Here is a 27,371-nt window from a genome sequence, read left to right on the forward strand (position 1 = left end):
ATTGGATCATTCATTGACTCTCCACTTAAAAAAAAAACTAAGGTAGGCCGAAAACAAAACACATTGAAAATATTTGCGCTGCAGTAGACACAACAACTGCAACTGTGGCTACAGCATCTGGAACATAAGCTACAGCATCTGGAACTGCAGCTGAAACATCTAGAACAGAAGATGCAGCATCCGCAACTGCAGATACACCTGATAATGCAGCTATAACATCTGGAACTGCCGATACACCTCATAATGCAGCTATAACATCTGGAACTGCCGATACACCTGATAATGCAGCTATAACATCTGGAACTGCCGATACACCTGATAATGCAGCTAAAACATCTGGAACTGCCGATACACCTAATAATGCACCTATAACATCTGGAACTGCCGATACACCCGATAATGCAGCTATAACATCTGGAACTGCCGATACACCCGATAATGCAGCTACAACATCTGCAACTGCAGATACACCTGATAATGCAGCTACAACATCTGCAACTGCAGATACACCTGATAATGCAGCTGCAACATCTGGAACTGCCGATACACCTGATAATGCAGCTGCAACATCTGGAACTGCAGAATTCCCACTGCCAGGAGGGAACGCGCCAGCGCCCAGGCACGGAATCCTGGCACTGCTACAGCGGGAATGGAATCGTAGAACCAGAAGAGCTTGAAAGTGGGATTGGGCTGAGTGGCTCTTTTTTGGCCGGCACAGACACGATGGGCCAAATGGCCTCCTTCTGTGCCATAAATTCCTGTGATTCTCTGATTCATCACTCCCTCAGGCCTTTTACCCCTCTTCCATATTGCGGTCCCAGGAAGCGATGGTAACTGAGGCAGATGGCAAGCGAAGTAGGCCCAGGACTTGGGCCCCTCCCCCCCTTCTGGCATTTGCATGTGGCAGGTGAGGAAGGGGAGGAGGGGTGGGGTGGGAACCAATGGCGGTCCCAGCAGGGGTAGAGGGAGGAAATTAAGGCCAGAGAGGTGAGGCGGCTCTAGGCTGCACCGTTAGAGTTTGCCTCATTCTCCTCCACTATCCTGTCCCACTTAGGCTGGGATCACAAAGGAGAATCGAGGCCGAGAAATATAAACAATAACTTGCATTTATATAGCGCCTTTAATGTAGTAAAATGTCCCAAGGTGCTTCACAGGAGCGATTATCAAACACAATTTGACACCGAGCCACATAAGGAGATATTAGGACAGGTGACCAAAAGCTTGGTCGAAGAGGTAGGTTTTAAGGAGCGTCTTAGATGAAGAGAGAGAGGCAGAGAGGTTCAGGGAGGGAATTTCAGAGCTCAGGGCCTAGGCAGCTGAAGGCATGGCCGCCAATGGTGGAGCGATGAAAATCGGGGATGTGCTAGAGGCCAGAATTGGAGGAGCGCAGAGATCTCGGAGGGTTATAGGGCTGGAGGAGGTTACAGAGATAGGGAGGGGCAAGGCCATGGAGGGATTTGAAAACAAGGATGAGAATTTTAAATTCGAGGTGTTGCCGGACCGGGAGCCAATGGAGGTCAGCGAGCACAGGGGTGATGGGAGAATGGGACTTAGTGCGAGTTAGGATACTTAACAAAATTTTCATTAACAAGCAATTTCTTGAGTGTGTCCGGGATAGTTTTCTACAGCAGAATGTCCTAGAGGCAACAAGGGGGCAAGCCATACTAGATTTAGTAATGAGTAATGAACCAGATTTAGTTAACAGCTTAACTGTGCGAGAACATCTATCCAATAGCGATCATAACATGATCGAGTTCAACGTAGTGTTTGAAAGGGAAAAAAGTGAAACAGCTGCTAAGATTCTAGACTTGGGTAAGGCCAACTTCAATGGGATGAGACAGAGACTGTCCACAGTAAACTGGGCAAATCTGTTAATGGGTAAAACGACTGATGATCAGTGGGAAATGTTTAAAGAAACATTTAACGTGACACAGAATCGGTTTATACCCCTGAGGGGCAAGAACTCTACTTGCCAAAAAAAACAGCCATGGACAACTAAAGAGGTAAGGGACAGTATAAGACATAAGGAAAGGGCATACAAAAAGGCAAAAAATGGCACAGATCCTGACGAATGGGAAAGATACAAAGATCAACAAAGATAGTAAGAGCTACAAAAAGAGTATATGAAAAGAAACTTGCAAGGGATATCAAAACCAATACGAAGAACTTTTATAGTTATATTAGGAAAAAGAGGGTGGTCAGGAGCAGTGTTGGCCCCTTAAAAACTGAAAGTGGGATATTGTCATTGACAATGCGGAAATGGCGGACATGTTGAATAATTACTTTGTGTCAGTATTTGCAGTAGAAAAAGAGGATAGCATGCCGGAAATCCCAAGAAAACTAATATTGAATCGGGGACAGGGACTCGATAAAATTAACATAAGTGAAGCAACAGTAATGAAGAAAATAATAGCACTAAAGAGTGACAAATCACCAGGACCAGATGGTTTCCATCCCAGGGTTTTAAAGGAAATAAGTGAACACATTGCAGATGCCCTAACTATAATCTTTCAAAGTTCTCTAGATTCAGGAACTGTCCCTCTAGATTGGAAAATTGCACATGTCACTCTGCTTTTTAAGAAAGGAGAGAGAGGGAAACCGGGGATTATAGACCAGTTAGCCTAACATCTGTTGTGGGGAAAATGCTGGAGTCTATAATTAAGGATAGGGTGACTGAACACCTTGAGAATTTTCAGTTAATCAGAGAGAGCCAGCATTAATTTGTGAAAGGTAGTCGTGCCTGACAAACCTGATTGAATTTTTTGAAGAGGTGACTAAGATAGTGGACAGGGGAATGTCAATGGATGTTATTTATATGGACTTCCAGAAGGCATTTGATAAGGTCCCACATAAGAGACTGTTAGCTAAGATAGAAGCCCATGGAATTGAGGGAAAAGTACGGATTTGGTTAGGAAGTTGGCTGAGCGAAAGGCGACAGAGAGTAGGGATAATGGGAAGGTACTCACATTGGCAGGATGCGACTAGTGGAGTCCCACAGGGATCTGTCTTGGGGCCTCAATTATTCACAATATTTATTAACGACTTAGATGAAGGCATAGAAAGTCTCATATCTAAGTTTGTCGATGACACAAAGATTGGTGGCATTGTGAGCAGTGTCGATGAAAACATAAAATTACAAAGCGATATTGATAGATTAGGTGAATGGGCAAAACTGTGGCAAATGGAATTCAATGTAGACAAATGTGAGGTCATCCACTTTGGATCAAAAAAGGATAGAACAGGGTACTTTCTAAATGGTAAAAAGTTAAAAACAGTGGATGTCCAAAGGGACTTAGGGGTTCAGGTACATAGATCATTGAAGTGTCATGAACAGGTGCAGAAAATAATCAAGAAGGCAAATGGAATGTTGGCCTTTATATCTAGAGGACTGGAGTACAAGGGGGCAGAAGTTATGCTGCAGCTATACAAAACCCTGGTTTGACCACACCTGGAGTACTGTGAGCAGTTCTGGGCACCGCACCTTCGGAAGGACATATTGGCCTTGGTGGGAGTGCAGCGTAGGTTTACTAGAATGATACCTGGACTTCAAGGGTTAAGTTACGAGGAGAGATTACACAAACTGGAGTTGTATTCTCTACAGTTTCGAAGGTTAAGGGGTGATCTGATCGAAGTTTATAAGATGTTGAGGGGAACAGATAGGGTGGATAGAGAGAAACTATTTCCGCTGGTTGGGGATTCTAGGAGTAGGGGGCACAGTCTAAAAATTAGAGCCAGACCTTTCAGGAGTGAGCTAAGAAAACATTTCTACACACAAAGGGTGGTAGAAGTTTGGAACTCTCTTCCACAAACGGCAATTGATACCAGCTCAATTGCTAAATTTAAATGTGAGATAGATAGCTTTTTGACAACCAAAGGTATTAAGGGATATGGGCCAAAGGCAGGTATATGGAGTTAGATCACAGATCACCCATGATCTTATCAAATGGCGGAGCAGGCACGAGGGGCAGAATGGCCTACTCCTGTTCCTATATTCCTAACATTACGAGCTAAATTAATTAGAAACCTTATTTGCACTTTACACTACGCTCACCTCACAGAAAGTTAATGATTATTAATTAGTTTTCGAATTTGAGACAAAACGTCATTGATGCTGCTGAGATTCATATCTTTATTTTGTCACTGGGTGGCTCACAGTACACGGTGCATTTATGCAAATAATTTTATGCAAATATCCTCAAGAATGAGCCAATATGACTTTGAGCAGAGCTGTGTCTGAATTACCTCGAACTGAAGCATCAGCCCACACCAGAAAGTTAATGAACCACAAAAATAAAAGGTGAATCTTGGCACAGCAAGCAGCGTACAAATATTTTCAGTTCTGTCGGGAACTGGAACTCAGTCATTTAGACATTTGCACGGAGGAGGGATCAAACCTGAGGGGGACTGGAGAGGTAAGAGGTCTGACTTTAGATGTTCGTACTCACAGATCTGAGTGATGTGCCACTCATCGTCTGATTAACTTTGCAATGCTGTATTTTCATTGAGTTTAAGTCCACATTTTGAGTTTTACTCTCTGTTGATTGATATATTGACGTTAATTTCTGGGCTTGTTGTTAAGTACTTTTATTGTCTTCACACTTGCTGCTATTCTGCTCTGACTGGTTGTGATCTCTCCACCTCCCCTACCCACCCCCTCCCCCACACGCACGTTGGCAGATTATTGGCAGAGGTTTGGAAGAAATGGACAGTGGTGGTATTGGGAGTGCTCTGCGTTCTGTTTATCAACTCGAGGACAGTCTCGTCCCAGACAACCGCATCAGTCCGGACCCCAACCAGCACGGGTTCCCCCTGCAAATGACAGCACTGCCTCCAGCTGACAGCCAAGGTACACTCATCGTAAGAACCATTGCAAAAATGTAAAATGTAATAGGGCCCATCGCTGTAAACTCACAGCGATACTGTACGGTGCTGTTTAATGGTTGAATGTGGTCCCTCTATTGCCCAGCTCAGACTCTCACTCCTTCTTAGTATTCGCTATTGGAATGTGGATGACACTGGCAAGTCCCCCATTTATTGCCCACCTCTAGTTGCCCTGGCAACCGAGTGACTTGTCACGGCACTTCAGGAAGCATTGAGAGCCAAGCGGAGTTACGTACCGGCCAGATTGGGTAGGGGTTTGGCCGACAGTGAAGAAGATCGTAGAATACCTGAGGAGGACGTAAACTGGTTAGGGGCAGACAGAGGGCAGATGCAACTTAATGTGGAGAAGTGTGAGGCAATACATTTCAGGAGGAAAAACAAGGAATGGGTAACATACACTCAATGGAAAGACACTGAAGGGTGTGAACAAACAGAGGGACCGAGGGGTTGAAATATTCCAAGTGCAGGTGGACAAGGCCATAAAACAGGTTTTATAAATAGGAGTGAAGAGTAAAGAATTAATGATAAATTTATGCAAAACTTTGGTTAGGGTACAGTTGAAGCACAGAGTGCAGTTTTGGACTTCCCATTATAGAAAGGACATTACACCAGAATTTGTTATAGCATGGCATCCAATGGCATCCAATGGCATCTAATGGCATCTACCTTTAGTTAGAGTTGCCCCTGCCCCCTTTAGCTCAAAAAAAATTTGCCCACAAAGTTACTGATAACGTCGCAGTGAGGGAGAGAGGGCATCTGGGGCCAGAGTGAACCGGGCAGGCGACTGGGTATCTCCTTAATCAATCAGATTTAAGGATTGGAAAATAAACAGTGGAAGAACTGGGAAGAAGGGTGAATTAAAGGGGGTGAATTCAATGTCAAATCAGGTACAGAAAGAGAAATAAAGAGAGGGAAAGAAAGAGTGGATTAAAAGAGAGAAAGAAAAAAGAGACAGAAAGGAAAAGTAAGAGAAAAAAATAAAATTTGTAAACTTCTCCAAAATTAAAACCTCCCCAAAAAATTCAAAACCTGAAGGAATGAGACTCCACACTTGTAATAGTTAATTTTCAGTGCCAGAGACGTAGATTGGCAGTAATTAACAGTTATCACATAGTTAAAAGGATAGTTACACAGCCCTAAATATCTGCTGTGGGTTTAAATCGTATCTCCCGTGCAAATACAGCAACTCTCATCGTCCAACGCATTTCAATGGCGAGTCAGACGGCGTTTTCGCAAAGCTAACGGGGGAGTGGTGCATCTCGGACAGCGCATTTGCCCCTCGCCTGAAGTTGCTGTACCAAATACGCATAAATAACAGTGAGAGCCATTAGTCTCACCATTATTTGGACAGCAAATTCTGGTCCAGAGAGCGTACAGAGTAGATTCGCCAGGTTCAAATGAACATCATCTCTAAGAGAGTGAGGAGAAATTTCTTTACACCGAGGGTTGTTGGGACACAGAACGTTTTGCAGTAGGGAGCAGTTGAGGCAGAGATCATTGCATTTTTGGGGGGAAAAGGGGTTAAATGCTCAAAACAGAGAAGGATATAGGACTACGGGGAGCGAGAAGGGCAATGGAATTAATTTTGGATTGCTCTGGCAAAGAACTGGCACAGACACAATGGGCTGAATGGCCTCAGTGAGGAGGATAGTAATAGACTTCAGGAGGACATAGACAGACTGGTTAAATGGTCAGATGCATAGCAGATGAAATTTAATGCAGAGAAGTGTGAAGTGATGCATTTTGGTAGGTAGAATGAGGAGAGGCAAAATAAACTAAATGGTACAATTTTAAAGGGGGTGCAGGAACAGGGGGTGTACATACACAAGGTGGCAGGAAAAGTTGATAAGGCTTTTAAAAAAGCATGTAGGATCCTCAGCTTTATAAATAGAGGCATAGAGTACTAAAGTCAGAAGGTTATGCTAAACCTTTACATTGTTTTTTTTAATCATTCATGGGATGTGGGCGTTGCTGGCGAGGCCGGCATTTATCACCCATCCCTATTTGCCCTTGAGATGGTGGTGGTGAGTCGCCTTCTTGAACCGCTGCAGTCCGTGTGGTGAAGGTTCTCCCACAGTGCTGTTAGGAAGGGAGTTCCAGGATTTTGACCCAGCGACGATGAAGGAACGGCGATATATTTCCAAGTCGGGATGGTGTGTGACTTGGAGGGGAACATGCAGGTGGTGTTGTTCCCATGTGCCTGCTGCTCTTGTCCTTCTAGGTGGTAGAGGTCACAGGTTTGGGAGGTGCTGCTGAAGAAGCCTTGGCGAGTTGCTGCAGTGCATCCTGTGGATGGTACACACTGCAGCCACAGTGCGCCGGTGGTGAAGGGAGTGAATGTTTAGGGTGGTGGATGGGGTGCCAATCAAGCTTTGTCCTGGATGGTGTCGAGCTTCTTGAGTGTTGTTGGAGCTGCACTCATCCAGGCAAGTGGAGAGTATTCCATCACACTCCTGACTTGTGCCTTGTAGATGGTGAAAGGCTTTGGGGAGTCAGGAGGTGAGTCACTCGCCGCAGAATACCCAGCCTCTGACCTGCTCTCGTAGCCACAGTATTTATATGACTGGTCCAGTTTAGTTTCTGTTCAATGGTGACCCCCAGGATGTTGAGGTTAGGCCACAGTTGGAGTATTGTGTTTAATTCTGGGCACCGCACTTTAGGGAGGATGTCAAGGCCTTAGAGAGGGTGGAGAAGAGATTTACTAGAATGGTACCAGCGATGAGGGACTTCAGTTACGTGGAGAGACTGGAGAAGCTGGGATTCAGAGCAGAGCAGAGAAGGTTAAGGGGAGATTTAACTGAGGTGTTCAAAAGTATGAAGGGTTTTAATAGAGTAAATAAGGAGAAACTGTTTCCAGTGGCAGGAAGGTCCGTAACCAGAGGACACAGATTTAAGATGATTGGCAAAAGAACCAGAGGGGAGATGAGTAGAAATATTTTTATGCAGTGAGTTGTTCTGATCTGGAATGCGCTGCCTGAAAGGGCGGTGGAAGCAGATTCAATAATAACTTTTAAAATGGAATTGGATAAATACTTGAAAGGAAACAATTTGCAGGGCTATGGGGAAACAGCAGGGGGCGTGAGACTAATTGGATTGCTCTTTCAAAGAGCCAGTACAGGCACGATGGGCTGAATGGCCTCCTTCTGTGCTGTATGATTCTATGATCGCTGGTCCCTCTGTGGCCTCTCCCCGGGATTGCTCCCATTCCAATGGCCCCCACTTATAACTCAACAGCTCAGGAGTAATTGGCTTCGAAGCGCGTTGGGATGTCCTGAGGACATGGAAAGGTACCAGCTCTTTTTTGTTTAACTAGTTGCCTCTTGCTGCATAAGTTTCAGGTCAAAAGCTCATACTTAACCATATAATCAGTCAGGAAGAAGAGAACTCATTGTCTGAAATTTATCCGTATTGCCAAATTTATTGGCAAGTTTTTCGATTTTATCGATAAATTTAGCACAAATAGTGTTAAGTTGCAAAAAAGAGAGGGGTGATTTTCTTCCTAGATAATATATCACATCGAGTATTATAAAGAATAAAATATGGTTGATGGATGCAAGACAGGCTTCTCGCTCTTAGTTTACAATGTTTATCCCAATGTGATTATTGTGGTGCATCTCCTGCTAGACGTCCATAGTTCAACATCTAATGTTTTACAAAAATGATTGCACAAATATTTACAACGTTCTCTGTCTTGGATTTTTAGCACAGTGTCTGTTTAATTAAAAATATTTGGCACCAGTACAGTTTCTTAAACCCCCTCAATACCTTTTGACCATGCTTTAGAACACACAGGTTAATAGGCCCTAAAAAAAGCAAGCAAAGCACTGGACTTCATTGCAAGAGGGATAGAATTGAAAAGCAGAGAAGTTATGTTAAACTTGTGTAGAGCCTTGGTTAGACCACACTTGGAGTATTGTGCACAGTTCAGGTCTCCATATTATAAAAGGGATGTGGAGGCACTGGAGAAGGTGCAAAAAAGATTTACAAGGATGATACCAGAACTGAGAGGTTATACCTATCAGGAAAGATTGAACAGACTGGGGCTCTTTTCCCTAGAAAAGAGAAGACTGAGGGACGGCCTGATAGTGGTCTTTAAGATTATGAAAAGGTTTGATAGGGTTGACGTAAAGGAGATGTTTCCACTTGCGGGAAAACCAGAACTAGGGGCTATAAGTACAAGATAGTCATAGTGAGAGAGGAAGTATTAAGGGGTTTAGCATCTTTGAAAGTAGATAAATCACCAGGCCCGGATGAAATGTATCCCGAACTGTTAAAAAAAAGCAAGGGAGGAAATAGCGGAGGCTCTGACCATCATTTTCCAATCCTTTCTGGCCACAGGCGTGGTGCCGGAGGATTAGAGAACTGCTAACGTTGTAGTCGCTTAAAAAGGGATAAAAAGATAGACCGAGTAATTACAGGCCAGTCAATCTAACCTTGGTGGTGGGCAAATTATTGGAATTAATTCTGAGGGACAGGATAAACCGTCACTCAGAAAGGTACGGAGTAATCAAGGACAGTCAACATGGATTTGTTAAGGGAAGGTCGTGTCTGACTAACTTGATTGAATTTTTTGAGGAGGTAACAAGGAGGGTCGATGAGGCTAGTGCATTTGATGTAGTCTACATGGATTTTTGCAAGGCTTTTGACAAGGTCCCACATGGCAGACTGGTCAAAAAAGTACAAGCCCATGGGATCCAGGGGAAAGTGGCAAGTCGGATCCAAAATTGGCCCAGTGGCAGGAAGCAAAGGGTAATGGTCGACGGGTGTTTTTGTGACTGGAAGGCTGTATTCAGTGGGGTTCCGCAGGGTTCAGTACTAGGTCCCATGCTTTTTGTGGTGTATATAAATGATTTAGACTTAAATGTAGGGGGCATGATTAGGAAGTTTGCAGATGATACAAAAATTGGCCATGTGGGTTGATAGTGAGGAGGAAAGCTGTAGACTGCAGGAAGGTATCAATGGACTGGTCAGGTGGGCAGAAAAGTGGCAAATGGAATTCAATCCGGAGAAATGTGTGGTAATGCTTTTGGGGAGGGCAAACAAGGCAAGGGAATACACGATAAATGGTAGGATACTGAGAAGTGTAGAGGAAGAGAGGGACCTTGGAGTGCATGTCCACAGATCCCTGCAGGTAGCAGGACAGGTAGATAAGGTGGTTAAGAAGGCATATGGGATACTTTCCTTTATTAGTCGAAGCACAGAATATAAGAGCAGGGAGGTTATGCTGGAACTGTATAAAACACTAGTTAGGCCACAGCTTGAGTACTCCGTACAGTTCTGGTCACCACATTACAGGAAAGATGTGATTGCACTAGAGAGGGTACAGAGGAGATTTACGAGGATGTTGCCAGGACTGGAGAATTTTAGCTATGAGGAAAAATTGGATAGGCTGGGATTGTTTTCTTTGGAACAGAGGAGGCTGATGGGTGATTTAATTGAGGTGTATAAAATTATGAGGGGCCTAGATAGAGTGGATAAGAAGGACCTATTTCCCTTAGCGGAGGGGTCAATAACCAGGGGGCATAGATTTAAAGTAATTGGTAGAAGGATTAGAGGGGAGTTGAGGAGAAATGTTTTCACCCAGAGGGTGGCAGGAGTCTGGAACTCACTGCCTGAAAGGGTGGTAGAGGCAGAAACCCTCGTCACGTTTAAAAAATACTCAGATATGCACTTGAAGTGCTGTAACCCACAAGGCTACGGACCGACAGCTGGAAAGTGGGATTAGGTTGGATAGCTCTTTTTCGATCAGCACAGACACGATCGGATGAATGGCCTCCTTCTGTGCCTTAAATTTTCCATGTTTCTATGTCACTAATAAATCCAATAGGGAATGCAGGAGAAACTTTTTTTTCCAGAGAGTGGTGAAAATGTAGAACTCGCTCCCATAAGGAGTAGTTGAGGTGAATAGTGTAGATACATTTAAGGGAAAACTAGATAAACACACGAGGGAGAAGGAAATAGAAGGATATGTTGATAGGGTGAGATGAAGTAGGGTGGGAGGAGGCTCTTCTTGTGGAGCCTAAACACCGGCATGGATCTGTTGGGCCGAATGGCCTGTTTTTGTGCTGTACATTCTATGAAACTCTATGTGATATCTCGCAGTGCCCGGTTCTGCTCTGTGAAGTACCTTGGGACGTTTATTGTACTGAAAGTGCTCCATTACCTGTTATTTGTGAATTTGGAGCCTGTCCTTTCCCTTCGGAGGTGCAACACCTGATGCAGATTTTTGTATCAACTCCAATCTCATCATTCACTCCTCCAGCTCATCAGCAAAAAGCCAACTTGGCTCAGCTCAGACTTTCTAACTTCGCCACTGAAAAAATAAACTCCCACTCTGAATCTGTCTGCAGCCAAGTTTAGCAAAGCCTCTACTGCCTTATGTAAGTTCAGACAAGCATGGATTTCAACACTAGATCTAGATTTCCAAAGACTCTGCTCTTGGACAAGATTAATGACCAGCAAATTGGGACCCTCGCAGATCAGGTGCGCTGAACTCCACGTTCGATTCGCCGATCTGCACCGGAATCGGTCTCAAACAATATCCCCTCAGTTCTCTGTTCTTCCGTCAGATGTGTGCTGGTCTTTGACAGACCCAACACTCGGTCCCCCTCCCCTTCATTACCTGCTCCCTTATCCGCATGTTAAAGCCCAATTAATCTGCAAAGAAACTCCACAAAGGAGGTTTCCAGCTCTGTGAAGTCAGAGAGCGACAGTTATGCATTCTATTACATTCCGACATCACTCACTGCTGGACAAACATCAACAGGCAGGTTAACTATATCTGAGAGTGCAGCCACAAGCTGAAATTTAAAAAAAAATTGTGCTTAGGATTCACAGGATATTGTACAAAATTATGTTATATCAAAATACCACTTATAGAGCTATAACCAATTAGTTCATATCAAGTGATGTTAGTGGTTATGTTGCTGAACTAGTAATCCAGAGGCCTGGACTAATAATCCAGAGAATGTGAGGTCACATCTCACCGTGGCAGTTTGAGAATGTGAATTAAATTAATAATCCGGAAATAAAAATTCTGGTATCAGTAAAAGTGACCATGAAGCTGTCAGATTGTTGTAATAACCCAACTTGTTCACTAGTGTACTTTAGGAGAGGAAACCTGCCCTCTGGGCCTAAATGTGACTCCAGTCCCACACCAACGTGGTTGACTCTCAACTGCCCTCTGAAGGGGCCTAGCGAACCACGCAGTTGTATCCAAACCACAACCAGCGGTTCAAGAGGGCGGCTCACCTCCACCTTTTCAGGGGCAACTAGGGACGGGCGATAAATACCAGCGACGCCCACATCCTGAGAATGAATTTTTAAAAAAATTATTCCTGCGTAATCAAGTATCTCAACAGTCCAATGCTGTGAGTTACAAATCAAGACCTCCAGCTAATAGTTACCGTCAGCAAAGAGTTTTTCAACGCAGCAACTCACTCTCTACAATTGTGTATTTCAGAATTCTTCAACTGGTTCAGCACAGACCCCCAGTTCTGGGGCGAGGAGGAGGTTTTAGAATGGTTGAGCTATCACATTGCCAGAAACAGATGCGATGCTTCGTCCATCTTCTTGGCCCAGTCTGACGCCAGTGGCAAGCGGCTGTGCGAAATGTCGTTTGAAAGATTTATTGGAACGTTTGGGTATCTGGGGGAAGAGCTGTACAGGAGTCTGCGAGACCTAAGAAAGAAATACGGTGAGTTCCGAACATATAAGAGCACAGTGACTGTTCTGGCATCGTTCGATGGTGGGATCTCCGTCTGTGTGCTGTGAACCAATTTCATCTCCCAGTTTGGTGATGCAACAATTCCTTCACTGAATGCCGGCACTTAAAGTTTGCCTGTTTTAAAAATGGTGCTGTAAATGGGTGACTAACACGCAGTGTCATGGAATGGTGAAACATTGGTTGGACTCCTCATGTTGAGCTTTCAATGTCTGTTCACTGTTGTAGTAATACATAGAAAGAAAGAACTTGTATTTATACAGCAGCTTTCACAACTTCACAAAACACTTTACAGCCAATGAAGTACTTTTGAAGGAGATAATAGTACAGGGTCAAAAAGGTAGCATCTTAAAGGGGGAGAGAGAGGCGGAGAAGTTTAGTGAGGGAATTCCAGAGCGTAGGGCCTAGGCAGCTGAAGGCATGGCCGCCAATGGTGGAGCGATTAAAATCAGGGAATGCGCAAGAGGCCAGAATTGGAGGAGCGCAGAGATCTCGGAGGGTTGTAGGGCCGGAGGGGATACCATGTCAGCAGAGGGTTGTGGACGGTCGAGGGATACAATGAAGTGATATTGGTTGAAGGATAAATATTGGCCAGGACACCAGGAAGAGCTCCCCCTGCTCTTCTGTTGAAATAGTGGCCAATGAGATCTTTTACATCCACCTGAGAGGGCAAACAGGACCTCAGTTTAACGTCTCATCTGAAAGACAGCACCTCTGACAGTGCAGCACTCCCTCAGTACTGGCAGTAGGCGTGTCAGCCTAGATTTTGTACTCAAGGCTGTAGAGTGGGACTTGAATCCAAGACCTTCTGACTCAGAGGCGAGAGTGATACCCACTGAGCCATGGTTGACATCTCATAAATACATAGAAGATACAACAACGAAACAGGCCATTCGGCCAACCAGTCCGGGTCGATGTTTACCCTCCAGACGAGCAAATATACCGTCCCACTAACGCCGGGTCTCCAAATGAGGCCTCTTTGCTCCATCAGCTGGCTGCCCGAAAGTTATTTGCATTTGCAGCAGTTTGTGTTTTTATTTCAGAATTGCAGTATCTGCGACTCGTTTCCTATTTTCTAGTTGCTGTCACACGATGATTCACCTTCGGTGTTGAAGAAGACAGAATCTTGTTGCAAGTAACACTCTTCACACTTACCTCCGCTTATTGCCACCAAACTAACAGCGACATTAATAAAAACAGGCCAGGAGGCTCCACCCGACCAGTATATTAATGATCAGCTCCCCTACACGCTAATGGCTTTACAAAACCTCTTGGGCAGAACGATGCAATCGAGACCCTCGACCGTCCACAACCCTCTGCTGACACGGTACCCCCTCCGGCCCTACAACCCTCCGAGATCTCTGCGCTCCTCCAATTCTGGCCTCTTGCGCATTCCCTGATTTTAATCGCTCCATCATTGGCGGCCATGCCTTCAGCTGCCTGGGCCCTAAGCTCTGGAATTCCCTCACTAAACTTCTCCGCCTCTCTCTCCTCCTTTAAGATGCTCCTTAAAACCTACCTCTTTGACCCTGTACTATTATCTCCTTGTACGGCTTGGTGTCAAAATTTGTTTGATAATCGCTCCTGTGAAGTGCCTTGGGATGTTTTAATACATTAAAGGTGCTATATAAATGCAAATAGTTGTTGTTGTTGTCGTCCACTATTTCTTAATATTAATTTATTGAGTATAACCCATTTAATCACCATTAATCACCAGGTTATGCTCACAAGGAGTCATGTAGCAGAGTAGAAAATGACAACAAACAAAAGCAATGGAAATATGAAGCCTTTGAAATAAATCTAAGTCTTACACAGTATAAGTTATATTTATACTCCATTTAAGTTATAACCAGAATAGGTTATAGCCAACATAAGTCATACCAAATATAGGTTAAAACTCAGTATATTATGCACAAGTGTAAGTTATACTCCAGTGTACGATATACCTAGTGTAAATTAAACCCTTGCAGATATTAGTGCCAGTATAAGTTATACCCAATTATACCTGACTATAAATTACGGCCAGTGTAAGTTATACCCAAGTATAAGTTAGACCCAAGTATAAATTACACCTCACTAAATGTTATTCTCCATTACATGTTCTATCCCAATAACATACTGGATTGTAACTTACACAGTGATATATCTTATATTGGGTTATAACATACTCAGTGGGCCAAAGATTGCAGTGAAATTAACGACGAGTTTAATGGCGCTATAAACTATTAATGTGTAAAAAACCCAGCATCTTGTGGTGAGGAAGAGACACACTGTGAGTTGCGAATTGCCACAAGTTGCTGGACAAAAATAATACAATCTAAAGGGTGAGGGAAAAATCTAATTCACGTGCTTGTCCCAAGGTGCCCCACTCCGGCAAATTCTGGGCCGATGGGTGTACGTTACACTGAGTATACGTTAGAGGCTTGTATAAGTTATTCACAGTGTAACTTACACTGTTATAACCCAGTATAAGTTATAGCCCTGTATAAATAATACGCACTATAAGTTATACCTAGTCACATCCCAGTATGACTTATATCCAACATAAGTATATGTTATACCCAATATAAATTAAAACTGGGTGTAACATGTACTGTGGTATAAGTTATACTAGTTAAAGTTATACCTCAGTATAAGTTAAACCCTAGTATATTTTATACCCCATGATAAGTTACACCCTTCTTGTGTTGCACCTTGTATAAGTTACCAGGCCTCAATTTTATCGTGGGATGGGATCATTCCATGCGCTCCCTTCGGTCTTCAGTCTCTGGGATCCCACACATCCCCCACTCCTCCCACTTCACGCTCAAAGGAAGAGCCTCCAACAGTCTTGGCCCTGCTCTCTGCAACTCTCTCTAAACCTCTCCGCCTCTGCCCCCACCTTCAAAATCCTCCTCAAATCTCTTTGCCTGGATCTTCAGTCCCCTCCTGTAACTCCTCGTCCTTCCCTCTGTTTACTGGGTTAAAGGTCATGTATAAGTGTAAGTTGTTACTGAAGAATTCCGACATTTTCTATTTTGATTTAGGAACATAGAAACAGGAGGAGGCCATTCAGCCCCTCGAGCCTGCTCCACCATTCAATTAGATCATGGCTGATCTGTACCTCAACTTCATTTTCCCACTTTTGCTCCATATCCCTCGATGCCTTTACCCAACAAAAATCTATCGATCTCAGTCTTGAGAGCTCCAATTGACCCCCAGCATCCACAGCCTTTTGAGGGACAGAGTTCCAGATTTCCACTACCCTTTGTGTGAAAAAGTGCTTCCTGATTTCATCCCTGAATGGTCTAGCTCTAATTCTAAGATCATGCCCCATTGTTCTGGACACCCCCACCAGAGGAAATAGTTTCTCCGTATCTGCCCTATCATTTTAAACACCTCAATCAGATTTCTGACCTTTTGCATTTTTTCTTCTTATCTCTACCTGCCACTAATGTTACACTCTGCCCAAAATGTGTGAAAAGTTTCTCACTTCTAACACAAAGTTCTGACAATATAATATAAGCAGAGTTCTGATCTGAGAGGTAATTTTTCCAGTGTTGTGCTCTTAACCCTCACTCACTGGGAACATATATTGGAAATTCAGGCAAGTGTTGCACTCGATTTTCTGGTTGTAATTTTAAGTTGTGTTCCCACCGGCCAAAGACCCACCCCCTCCCCCAAGGGGCAATGTCATAAAATTACTCCTTTGGAGCTAACATTTGTAAACCATTCCTACACAGGTTATAATTGTGACTTTGGTGGCCGTGCCTTCAGCTGCCGAGGCCATAAGCTCTGGAATTCCCTCCCTAAACCTCTCCGCCTCTCTTCTCCTCTAAGACACTCCTTAAAACCTACCTCTTTGACCAAGCTTTTGGTCACCTGTCCTAATATCTCCTTACGTGGCTCAGTGTTAAATTTTGTTTGATAATCGCTCCTGAGAAGTGCCTTGGGATATTGTACTTGGCTTTTTAAAATAAAATTATTTACTTGTTCTCGGGCTAGGGCAAAGTGCATTTATTGCCCATCGCTAGTTACTCTGAGGGCATTAAGAGTCAACCAGGTAGTCTGGGACAGGAGGCACGTGTAGGCCCAGACTGGGTAAGGATGGCAGGTTCCCTTCCCTGGAGGACATTAATGACCCAGTTGGGTTTTTACAACAATCCGACAGCTTCATGGTCACTTTTATCTGGTGCCGACTCACAAATGACCAAATTTATTGGATTCAATTTTGCCATAGTGGGATTTGAACTCACAACCTCTGCAATGCTGGTCCAGCAGCTCTTAATCGAATAGACTCTTAATTGTGCATGACCTGAGACAGCAACACTGGTGGAAATGAGGCTGTGCGGACGCTGGTCATAATAAATCGCGGCAGGTTTACTGGGTGCACAAGGAGTGCATCCGCAGTCAACACTTCTAACACAGCTATTAGCCTGATGTAAGGGGCCTGCGGTCACTCATCATCAACAACAACTTGCATTTATATAGCGCCTTTAATGTAGTACAATATCCCAAGGCACTTCACAGGAGCGATTATCAAACAAAATTTAACACCGAGCCACGTAAGGAGATATTAGGACAGGTGACCAAAAGCTTGGTCAAAGAGGTAGGTTTTAAGGAGCGTCTTATAGGAGAAGAGAGAGGTGGAGAGGTTTAGGGAGGGAATTCCAGAGCTTAGGGCCTCGGCAGCTGAAGGCACGGCCGCCAATGGTGGAGCGATTAAAATCGGGGGATGCGCAAGAGACAAGAATTGGAGGAATGCAGAAATCTCAGAGGGCTGGAGGAGGTTACAGAGATAGGGAGGGGCGAGGCCATGGCGGGATTTGAAAATAATGATGAGAATTTTAAAATTGACGCATTCCCGGACTGGGAGCACAATGTAGGTCAGAGAGCACAGGGATGTCGCATTGATCTTTAGTTCTGTCATGCAGTCCTTGTATCCATTGTGTGAGATAAGATGATCTTCCCAAGTGTGTAAAACCTCGTTTATCTGTTGATTTGGACAGAGTTTGAACTTGAGTTGCCCGAAGGATTGGAAAGTGCTGAATCACCATCTCCACCAATCAAAGAGGAAAACAGTAAGTGCCTTCAGCTGCCTGGGCCCTGAGCTCTGGAATTCCCTCCCTAAACCTCTCTGCCTCTCTCTCCTCCTTTAAGACACTCCTTAAAACCTACCTCTTTGACCAAGCTTTTGGTCACCTGTCCTAATATCTCTTTACGTGGCTCGCTGTCAAATTTTATCTGATTGTGCTCCCGTGAAATGCCTCAGGACGTTTTACTAAGTTAAAGGCTCTGTATAAACCAATGGGAGTGTCGGCCTGGATTATGTGCTCAAGTCTCTGGAGTGGGTCTTGAATCCACAGCCTTCTGACTCAGAGGCATCGGGCAACTCAACCCAACACGCTGTGTTGTTTTTGTTTTAAATTGCTTTTGTTTCTATTTCCTGTTGGATAGTAGCTGTGTATAATAACACACATTTTAAGTGATCAGTTTTAAAGGCATCAATTGAGATTTAGATGGTAGTTTTCCAGCTCTCTAGAGTAAATGATTTCTGAATCCTGTACGCCAGGAGTTCCACGTGTGGTTCCATTCACCTGGCATTGGCCCTCTGAACCCAGACAACTCAGCCCTATTTGCATGGGTGGTAGCCATGGCTGAAGGTCGTGGGTTCACGTCCCACTCTAGAGACTTGAGCACAAAATCCAGGCTGACACTCCCAGTGCCAGTACTGAGGGAGCGCGGCAGTGTCAGTTGTGCTGTCTTTCAGATGAGATGTTAAACTGAGGCCATGTCTGCCCTCTCAGGTGGATGTAAAAGATCCCATAGCCACTATTTTGAAGAAGACGTCTTTGGCCAACGTTATTGAATTCTTTGAAGAAGTAACAGAAAGGGTAGACGAGGGTAATGTAGTAGTGGTAATATATTTAGATTTGACAAAAAGGCCTTCGATAAGGTACCGCATAGTCGACTGATGACTAAGGTCAGAGCATATGGAGTCAGGGGACATGTAGCAGAATGGATAGCAAGCTGGCTACAAAACAGAGAATAGGGGTTAAAGGTTGCATTAGACATTACTCAGACTGTCAAAAGATGGGAAATAGGGGGTACAGTTAATACTGAGGAGGACTGTGACAAAATACAGGAAGACATTAATAAATTTGCAGAATTGGCGTGTAATTGGCAAACGAATTTCAATATAAATAAGTGTGAAGTGTTACATTTTGGTAGGAAGAAGAGGAGGCCACATACTGCTTGGAAAATAAGAGTCTAAATGGGGTAGAGGAGCCGAGGGATCTCGGAGTACAGATTCACAAATCACTATAAGTAGCAGATTAATAAGGCCATAAAAAAAACAAGCAAAGCACTGGGGTTCATTTCTAGAGGGATAGAATTGAAAAGCAGGAAAATTATTTTAAACTTGTGTAGAACCTTGGTTAGATTACACTTGGAACACTGTGATCAGTTCTGATCTCCATATTATAAAACAGATATGGAGGCACTGGAGAAGGTGCAAAAAAGATTTACTAGGATGATATCAGAACTAAGAGGTTATACCTATCAGGAAAGATTGAACAGACTGGGGATCTTTTCTCTGGAAAAGAGAAGGCTCAGGGGTGACCTGATAGAGGTCTTTAAGATTATGAAAAGGTTTGATAGGGTAGACGTAGAGAAGATGTTTCCACTTGTGGGGGAGACCAGAACTAGGAGCCATAAATATAAGATAGACACTAATAAATTCAATAGGGAATTTAGGTGAAACTTCTTTACCCAGAGAGTGGTGAGAATGTGGAACTCATTACCACAAGGAGTGGTTGAGGCGAATAGCACAGATGCATTTAAGGGGAAGCTAGAGAAACACATGAGGGAGAAAGGATTAGAAGGATATGCTGATGGGGTCACATGAAGAGGGACAGGAGGAAGTGCGTGTGGAGCATAAACACTGGCATGGACCTGTTGGGCCGAATGGCCTGTTTCTATGCTGTACATTGAATGTATTTCAACATAAGAGCAGGGGAGTTCTCCCAATGTCCTGGCCAATATTTATCCTTCAACCAGCATCACCAGAAACAGATTATCTGGTCATTATCATGTTGCTGTTTGTGGGATCTTGCTGTGCGCTAATTGGCTGCTGCGTTTCCTAAATTACAACAGTGACTACACTTCAAAAGTACTTCATTGGCTGTAAAGCACTTTGGGACATCCTGAGATCATGAAAAGTGCTGTATAAATGCAAGTCTGTCTTTCTTTCTTTATATTTCTGACTCGCTGGTTTGTTCTGTTTGAATTTTGTGGGTCTGAAGGTTTGGGAAAGGGGCTGTTCTTGGCGCCATTGCCCCATTGGTGGATAAATCTTAAATCAGAACACCGAGATCTCTTAGTATTGGCAACTTGAGATATCTGGGAATTAATGGGAACAGCGATTGAAATTCTACAGCCGGGGATTCCACGCGTTTGTCCTATCCAGAAGAAAGAAAGAACTTGCATTTTCATAGCGTCTTTTCCAACCTCAGGATGTCCCAAAGCGTTTTAGAGCCAATTAAGTACTTTTGAAGTGTATTCCCTGTTGTAAATGTAGGAGGCAGGACGGCCAATTTGCAGCAGATTCTGTAGGTTGTTGTGCACTTTTCCTGAACCTGTTTTATCTTTGAAGCAGGTACATCTTTTCCTGTTGTATGTGACCCTATGAGACGAATGGAAAGTGCAACTTATAATAATCATCGGAAGGAGTCCAGCAAAACCAGCCCCAATTTTTTGAAAGGTAATTCTTTTCATTTAGTATTCCTTAACCATGCCTTCTCATGTGTTTATCAGACATATCATTTAGATATCGTGTGATTGGAGCAGATCATATCATAAATATTGGCCAGGATACCAGGAGAACTCCCCTGCTCTTCTTCCAATCGTACCGTGGGCCTCGGTTTAACGTTTCATCCAAAAGACGGCACCTCCGACAGTGCAGCACTCCCTCAGTACCGACACTGGGAGTATCGGCTTGGATTATGGGCTCAAGTCCCTGGAATGGGGTTTGTTCTGGCGGGGCTCTTTTCTCTGTGAAAGAGAAGGCTGAGGGATGACCTGATAGAGGTCTTTAAGATAATGAAAGGGTTTGATTGGGTAAATGTAGAGAAAATGTTTCTACTTGTGGGGGAGTCCAAAACTAGGGGTCATAAATATAAGATAGCCACTAATAAATCCAGTAGGGAATTCAGGAGAAACTTCTCTACCCAAAGATTGGTTAGAAGTGGAACTCGCTACCACAAAGAGTGGTTGAGGCAAACATCTCAGATACATTTAAGGGGAAGCTAGATAAAAACAGGAGGAAGAAAGGAATAGAAGGATATGCTGAAAGGATGAGATGAAGTAGGGAAGGAGGAGGCTCCTGTGGAGCATAAAAGCCGGCATGGACCAGTTGGGCCGAATGGCCTGTTTCTGTGTAGTCGACTCGATGTAACTCAATGTAACCCATGACATTCTGAAATGGAGCCTGAAATTAGGTGGGATATTAAAGGTTAAGGTAAGTGAACAAGAGAGTGGGAGGGGGGGGGGGTAAAAGTGAAAAGTTCTCGATTACAAATTATCGTAATATAAGTCAACAGTGATGAACCCTGGAGAATTCATTTTCAATCCAAGCGTCCAAACTAATGGGAAAAAAACTACTTTGGTCTTGGTTTGTTAGAGTCATCATTCAGAAATATTTCAAAACTGGGAAAAAGGAACAGGACGAGACCAAGGAATCAACGGAAAGAGAACAATGATTTCCTGAAAACTAAAACAAGCAAGTACAGTAAACGCCCTGACACAGGTGAGAATCTAAATCATCAGTTGGATGAATGTGCCTCATCTCCCATGTGCACTGTCAAGTATCTGTTGTCCTCAGAGCACTGTCAGCACTCCACTCTGTTACACTGCTCTCAGTTCCACCATTAGATCATTACAAGACATGCAATGAGGAACTTAACTTTGCAGTCCTACAGTCTGAACTGATCTGAAGCCAACGTCAGGTACTCAAGCCCAGAGCTCTTTCTGTGCTCCACCTATGACTGACTGACAATGACCTCAGTGTTAACCCAAGATCACATATCACGAAGAAATGTGGATGGATCATCGTTAAGAATTAATGTAACTAAACAAGGAACAAAACTTACAGGACTCAACAGAAAAGTACAATGAAGAAGGGAGTTTTGCCAAGTTTTAATACAATTGCTTTGTGTTTTGGCAATGAGGTTTAGAAAAAAAGGAAGAAATAAAGAAAGAAGGAAAGAAAGAAAACAAATTTGCATTTATATAGCGCCTTAAACAAGCTCAGGACGTTCCAAAGCGCTTTACAGCCAATAAAGTGTTTTTGAAGTGTAGTCATTGTCGTTATGAAGAAAATTCAATGAGAAAATGACCAGATAATTTGTTTTTAGGTGTTGTTTGAGGGTAAATATTGGCCAGGACACAGGGAGAACTCCCTTGCTCTTCTTCGAACAGTGCCATGGGATCTTTTACGTCCACCTGAGAGGGCAGATGGGGCCTGGGTTTAATGTCGCATCCGAAAGGCGGCACCTCCGACAGTGCAGCACTCCCTCAGTACTGCACTGAAGTTTCAGCCTGGATTATGTACTGGAGTCTCTGGAGTGGGGTTTGAACCCAGGATCTTCTGACTCAGAGGCGAGAGTGCAACTCACTGAGCCAAGTAAAAATTTTCCCTCACTCTTTGCATAATTTTTCCTTCCTCAAAGACTGTCATGTGCCCTCAATCTTTTCTGGCTGAAATAAGGGGCAGGCCAGTGATGGGTGAAGACACATTTCAGGGTGTGTCTGACATCCCTCCATTATGAAGAGTTGATATTGTGTAGAGCCTGTCACACTCCAAACTCGACTGTAATATTCCAATTAAGAAATGACACATGCACAGAATTATATATTGCACAGAATTTACATAGAAACATAGGAATATAGGAACAGGAGTAGGCCATTCAGCCCCTCGAGCCTGCTCCGCCATTTGATAAGATCATGGCTGATCTGTGATCTAACTCCATATACCTGCCCTTAATAACTTTGGTTGCCAAAAAGCTATCTGTCTCAGATTTAAATTTAGCAATTGAGCTAGCATCAATTGCCGTTTGCGGAAGAGAGTTCCAAACTTCCACCACCCTTTGTGTGTAGAAATGTTTTCTAATCTCACTCCTGAAAGGTCTGGCTCTAATTTTTAGACTGTGCCCCCAACTCCTAAAATCCCCAACCAGCGGAAATAGTTTCTCTCTACCCACCCTATCTGTTCCCCTTAATATCTTATAAACTTCGATCAGATCACCCCTTAACCTTCGAAACTGTAGAGAATACAACCCCAGTTTGTGTAATCTCTCCTCGTAACTTAACCCTTGAAGTCCAGGTATCATTCTAGTAAACCTACGCTGCACTCCCACCAAGGCCAATATGTCCTTCCGAAGGTGCGGTGCCCAGAACTGCTCACAGTACTCCAGGTGCGGTCTAACCAGGGGTTTGTATAGCTGCAGCATAACTTCTGCCCCCTTGTACTCTCATCCTCTAGATATAAAGGCCAGCATTCCATTTGCCTTCTTGATTATTTTCTGCACCTGTTCATGACACTTCAATGATCTATGTACCTGAACCCCTAAGTCCCTTTGGACATCCACTGTTTTTAACTTTTTACCATTTAGAAAGTACCCTGTTCTATCCTTTTTTGATCCAAAGTGGATGACCTCACTTTTGTCTACATTGAATTCCATTTGCCACAGTTTTGCCCATTCACCTAATCTATCAATATCGCTTTGTAATTTTATGTTTTCATCTACACTGCTTACAATGCCACCAATCTTTGTGTCATCGACAAACTTAGATATGAGACTTTCTATGCCTTCATCTAAGTTGTTAATAAATATTGTGAATAATTGAGGCCCCAAGACAGATCCCTGCGGGACTCCACTAGTCACATCCTGCCAATGTGAGTACCTTCCCATTATCCCTACTCTGTCGCATTTCGCTCAGCCAACTTCCTAACCAAGTCCGTACTTTTCCCTCGATTCCATGGGCTTCTATCTTAGCTAACAGTCTCTTATTGGGACCTTATCAAATGCCTTCTGGAAATCCATATAAATAACATCCATTGACATTCCCCTGTCCACTACTTTAGTCATCTCTTCAAAAAATTCAATCAGGTTTGTCAGGCACGACCTACCTTTCACAAATCCATGCTGGCTCTCTCTGATTAACTGAAAATTCTCAAGGTGTTCAGTCACCCTATCCTTAATTATAGACTCCAGCATTTTCCCCACAACAGATGTTAGGCTAACTGGTCTATAATTCCCTGGTTTCCCTCTCTCTCCTTTCTTAAAAAGCAGAGTGACATGTGCAATTTTCCAATCTAGAGGGACAGTTCCTGAATCTAGAGAACTTTGAAAGATTATAGTTAGGGCATTTGCAATCTGCTCACCTACTTCCTTTAAAACCCTGGGATGGAAACCATCTGGTCCTGGGGATTTGTCACTCTTTAGAGCTATTATTTTCTTCATTACTGTTTTTTTACTTATGTTAATTTTATTGAACCCCTGTCCCCGATTCAATATTAGTTTTCTTGGGATTTCCAGCATGCTATCCTCTTTTTCTACTGTAAATACTGACGCAAAGTAATTATTCAACATGTCCGCCATTTCCCCATTGTCAATGACAATATCCCCACTTTCAGTTTTTAAGGGGCCAACACTGCTCCTGACCACCCTCTTTTTCCTCATATAACTATAAAAGTTCTTCATACTGGTTTTAATATCCCTTGCAAGTTTCTTTTCATACTCTCTTTTTGTAGCCCTTACTATCTGTTTTGTGACCCTTTGTTGATCTTTGTATCTTTCCCATTCACCAGGATCTGTGCCATTTTTTGCCTTTTTGTATGCCCTTTCCTTATGTCTTATACTGTCCCTTACCTCTTTAGTTGTCCATGGCTGTTTTTTTAGGCAAGTAGAGTTCTTGCCCCTCAGGGGTATAAACCGATTCTGTATCACGTTAAATGTTTCTTTAAACATTTCCCACTGATCATCAGTCGTTTTACCCATTAACAGATTTGCCTAGTTTACTGTGGACAGTCTCTGTCTCATCCCATTGAAGTCGGCCTTACCCAAGTCTAGAATCTTAGCAGCTGACTCACTTTTTTCCCTTTCAAACACTACATTGAACTCGATCATGTTATGATCGCTATTGGATAGATGTTCACGCACAGTTAAGCTGTTAACTAAATCTGGTTCATTACTCATTACTAAATCTGGTATGGCTTGCCCCCTTGTTGCCTCGAGGACATACTGCTGTAGAAAACTATCCCGGACACACTCAAGAGATTAACTACCTTTCTGACAGTTGCTAGTCTGCTTTTCCCAATCTATGTGAAGGTTAAAGTCCCCCATTAAGACCACTATGCCTTTCTTACACGCTTGTCTAATCTCTGCATTTATATAATCTAGCACTTCAGAGCTGCTGCCAGGGGTCCTATACACAATTCCCAGTATAGTCTTAGATCCTTTCCTATTTCTGAATTCAACCCATAAGGTCTCTGTTGGCTGCTTACCCTTCGTTATATCCCCCTTTATCATTGCAGTGATTTCATCTCTAATTGTTAAGGCTACTCCTCCCCCTCTTCCATTTTCCCTCTCTCTCTTGTAGACCTTATAACCCGGTATATTCAGTTCCCAATCCTGACCATCCTGCAGCCAAGTCTCAGTAATAGCTATCATGTCATACCCTCCAATTTGAATTTGAACCTGTAGTTCATTTAATTTATTCCTTATACTCCGTGCATTTGTATATAGAACTCTTAGTTGGGCCACACACCCTAGCCTGACCTTCAGCTTTGATGCTGGGTTAATCGCCTTACGCCTTCTAGTTTTCAATTTACAGCACAGAAGCAGGCCATTCAGCTCAGCTGATCTGTGCCGGTGTTTATGCTTCACACGAGCATTCTCCCTCCCCTCTTCATCTCACCCTATCTACATATCCTTCTGTTCCTTTCTCCCTCATGTATTTATCTAGCTTCCCTTTAAATACATCTATCTATTCACCTCAACTACTCCATGTGGTAGCGAGTTCCATATTCTAACCACTCGCTGAGTAAAGAAGCTGCTCCTGACTTCCTTATTTGATTTATTAGTGACTATCTTATATTTATGACCCCTAGTTTTGGTCTCTCCCACAAGTGGAAACATCTTTTCCACGTCTACCCTATCATAATTTTAAAGACCTCTATTAGGTCACCCCTCGGCCTTCTGTTTTATAGAGAAAAGATCCCCAGCCTGTTCAGCCTTTCTTGATAGTTATAAATCTCTCAGTTCTGGTATCATTCTTCTGAATTTTTTTTTGCACCGTCTCCAGTGCCCCTATATCCTTATTGTGACATGGAGACCAGGACTGTGCATATATGAAGTTATCACTTTCTGATCCTAGGTCCATACGGAACCCACCTGTGGGAATTCATCCTCAACATCTTGCAAAACCCTGATGGGAATCCAGGATTACTGAAATGGGAAGACAGGATGGAAGGAACCTTCAGGTTCTTGAGGTCCGAAGCTGTTGCTCAGCTGTGGGGTCAAAAGAAGAACAACAGCACCATGACCTATGAGAAACTGAGCCGGGCCATGAGGTGAAACTCGTGTATTAAATCCACGGCACAAAGGGGAGAAGATGAGGGCTGCCAAGTCTGGTTGGACGCCCTCCTGGAGGTCTCATCACTAGTCCTCTCGCCTCCAACTGCCCCGCCCGGTCAAACCGCCTTTTTTCCCTTTTCTAATATTTTCCTACCTAATAAATCGAAGTGTTCAAAGAAAATGAAAAAAAATCACACAATTGTTTTTACAGCCCCGATGATTTATCTCCCAGGTGTTGCTCACAGCAGTGTCCTGGAGATTAGTCTTTAATTCCTGGAGACTCCAGGACAATCCTGGAGGTTTGGCAGCCCTAGAGTAGCTAGACGACTTCTACGTTAAAACATTACAGCCAATTCCTCTTAAAGTTGGTTAATTTGAAATGTTAGATCATTCAATTTTTTTTGTGCCAAAAAAAACTTTGAATTATCAGTAGAAAGTATTAAATTCTCACCTTTTGTAGGAGAAAATTCTATTAAAAGATTAGTAAACAAAAAGCATTAAATTCAAGTAGTTTGAATATACTCTTCTCAAAGTCTGCACTGCAAAACCCTGTGTTGCCCTAAACTCTGGAATCCTCTCCCTAAACCTCTCTGCCTCTCTCTCCTCCTTTAAGACGCTCCTTAAAACCTACCTCTTTGACCAAGGTTTTGGTCGCCTGTCCTAATATCTCCTTATGTGGCTCGGTGTCAAATTTTGTTTGATAATCGCTCCTGTGAAGCGCCTCGGGGACGTTTTACTAGGTTAAAGGCTCTATATAAATGCAAGTTGTTGTTGTGAAACCTGAATTTAACCGACATGCAGGGAAATCATTAAAAAAAAGAACTTACATTTCTATCGCGCCTTTCACAACTTCAGGACGTTCCAAAGCGCTTTACAGCCAATGAAGTACTTTTGAAATGTAGTTACTGTTGTAATGTCGGAAACGCAGGAGCCAATTTTCACTCAGCAAGATGAACTGCTGCATTCCTAACTGTTTTTAATTTACTTGTGTAGGTATTACTACAAAAAGGGAATTCTAGAACGAGTGGATGGACGTCGATTGGTCTACAAGTTTGGGAAAAATGCCAATGGCTGGAAAAGGATGGAGTGAACTTCCTGCACAACAGGATTTATTGGTTTTACAATTTTTTTTACAAATATGCTTTTGTATT

The 27,371-nt window shown here is 43.3% G+C and overlaps 1 protein-coding gene across 1 annotated transcript; it reads left to right on the forward strand.

The window, feature by feature from the left end:
* Positions 1–438: 438 nt before the first annotated feature.
* LOC137334907 (ETS homologous factor-like) lies at positions 439–27,371 on the forward strand. Its single transcript, XM_067999992.1, has 7 exons — positions 439–679; positions 12,344–12,577; positions 17,593–17,664; positions 20,241–20,345; positions 21,264–21,371; positions 26,021–26,216; positions 27,214–27,371. Exons 1-7 carry the CDS (start codon positions 439–441, stop codon positions 27,308–27,310), a joined length of 1,053 nt encoding a protein of 350 aa, XP_067856093.1. The 3' UTR covers positions 27,311–27,371.

This window comes from Heptranchias perlo, chromosome 18 (genome assembly GCF_035084215.1).
Source record: "Heptranchias perlo isolate sHepPer1 chromosome 18, sHepPer1.hap1, whole genome shotgun sequence".
NCBI classification, from domain to species: Eukaryota; Metazoa; Chordata; class Chondrichthyes; order Hexanchiformes; family Hexanchidae; genus Heptranchias; species Heptranchias perlo.

What these genes read in the sequence shown, in the direction of transcription:
- LOC137334907 (XM_067999992.1), top strand. Translation starts at nt 439, where the DNA reads ATGCAGCTACAACATCTGCAACTGCAGATACACCTGATAATGCAGCTA. An exon ending in AGAACCAGAAGAGCTTGAAA is followed by an intron (nt 680 to 12,343) that starts GTGGGATTGGGC and finishes TGTGTATTTCAG; the next exon opens with AATTCTTCAACTGGTTCAGC. An exon ending in CAGCCCCAATTTTTTGAAAG is followed by an intron (nt 20,346 to 21,263) that starts GTAATTCTTTTC and finishes TTGGTTTGTTAG; the next exon opens with AGTCATCATTCAGAAATATT.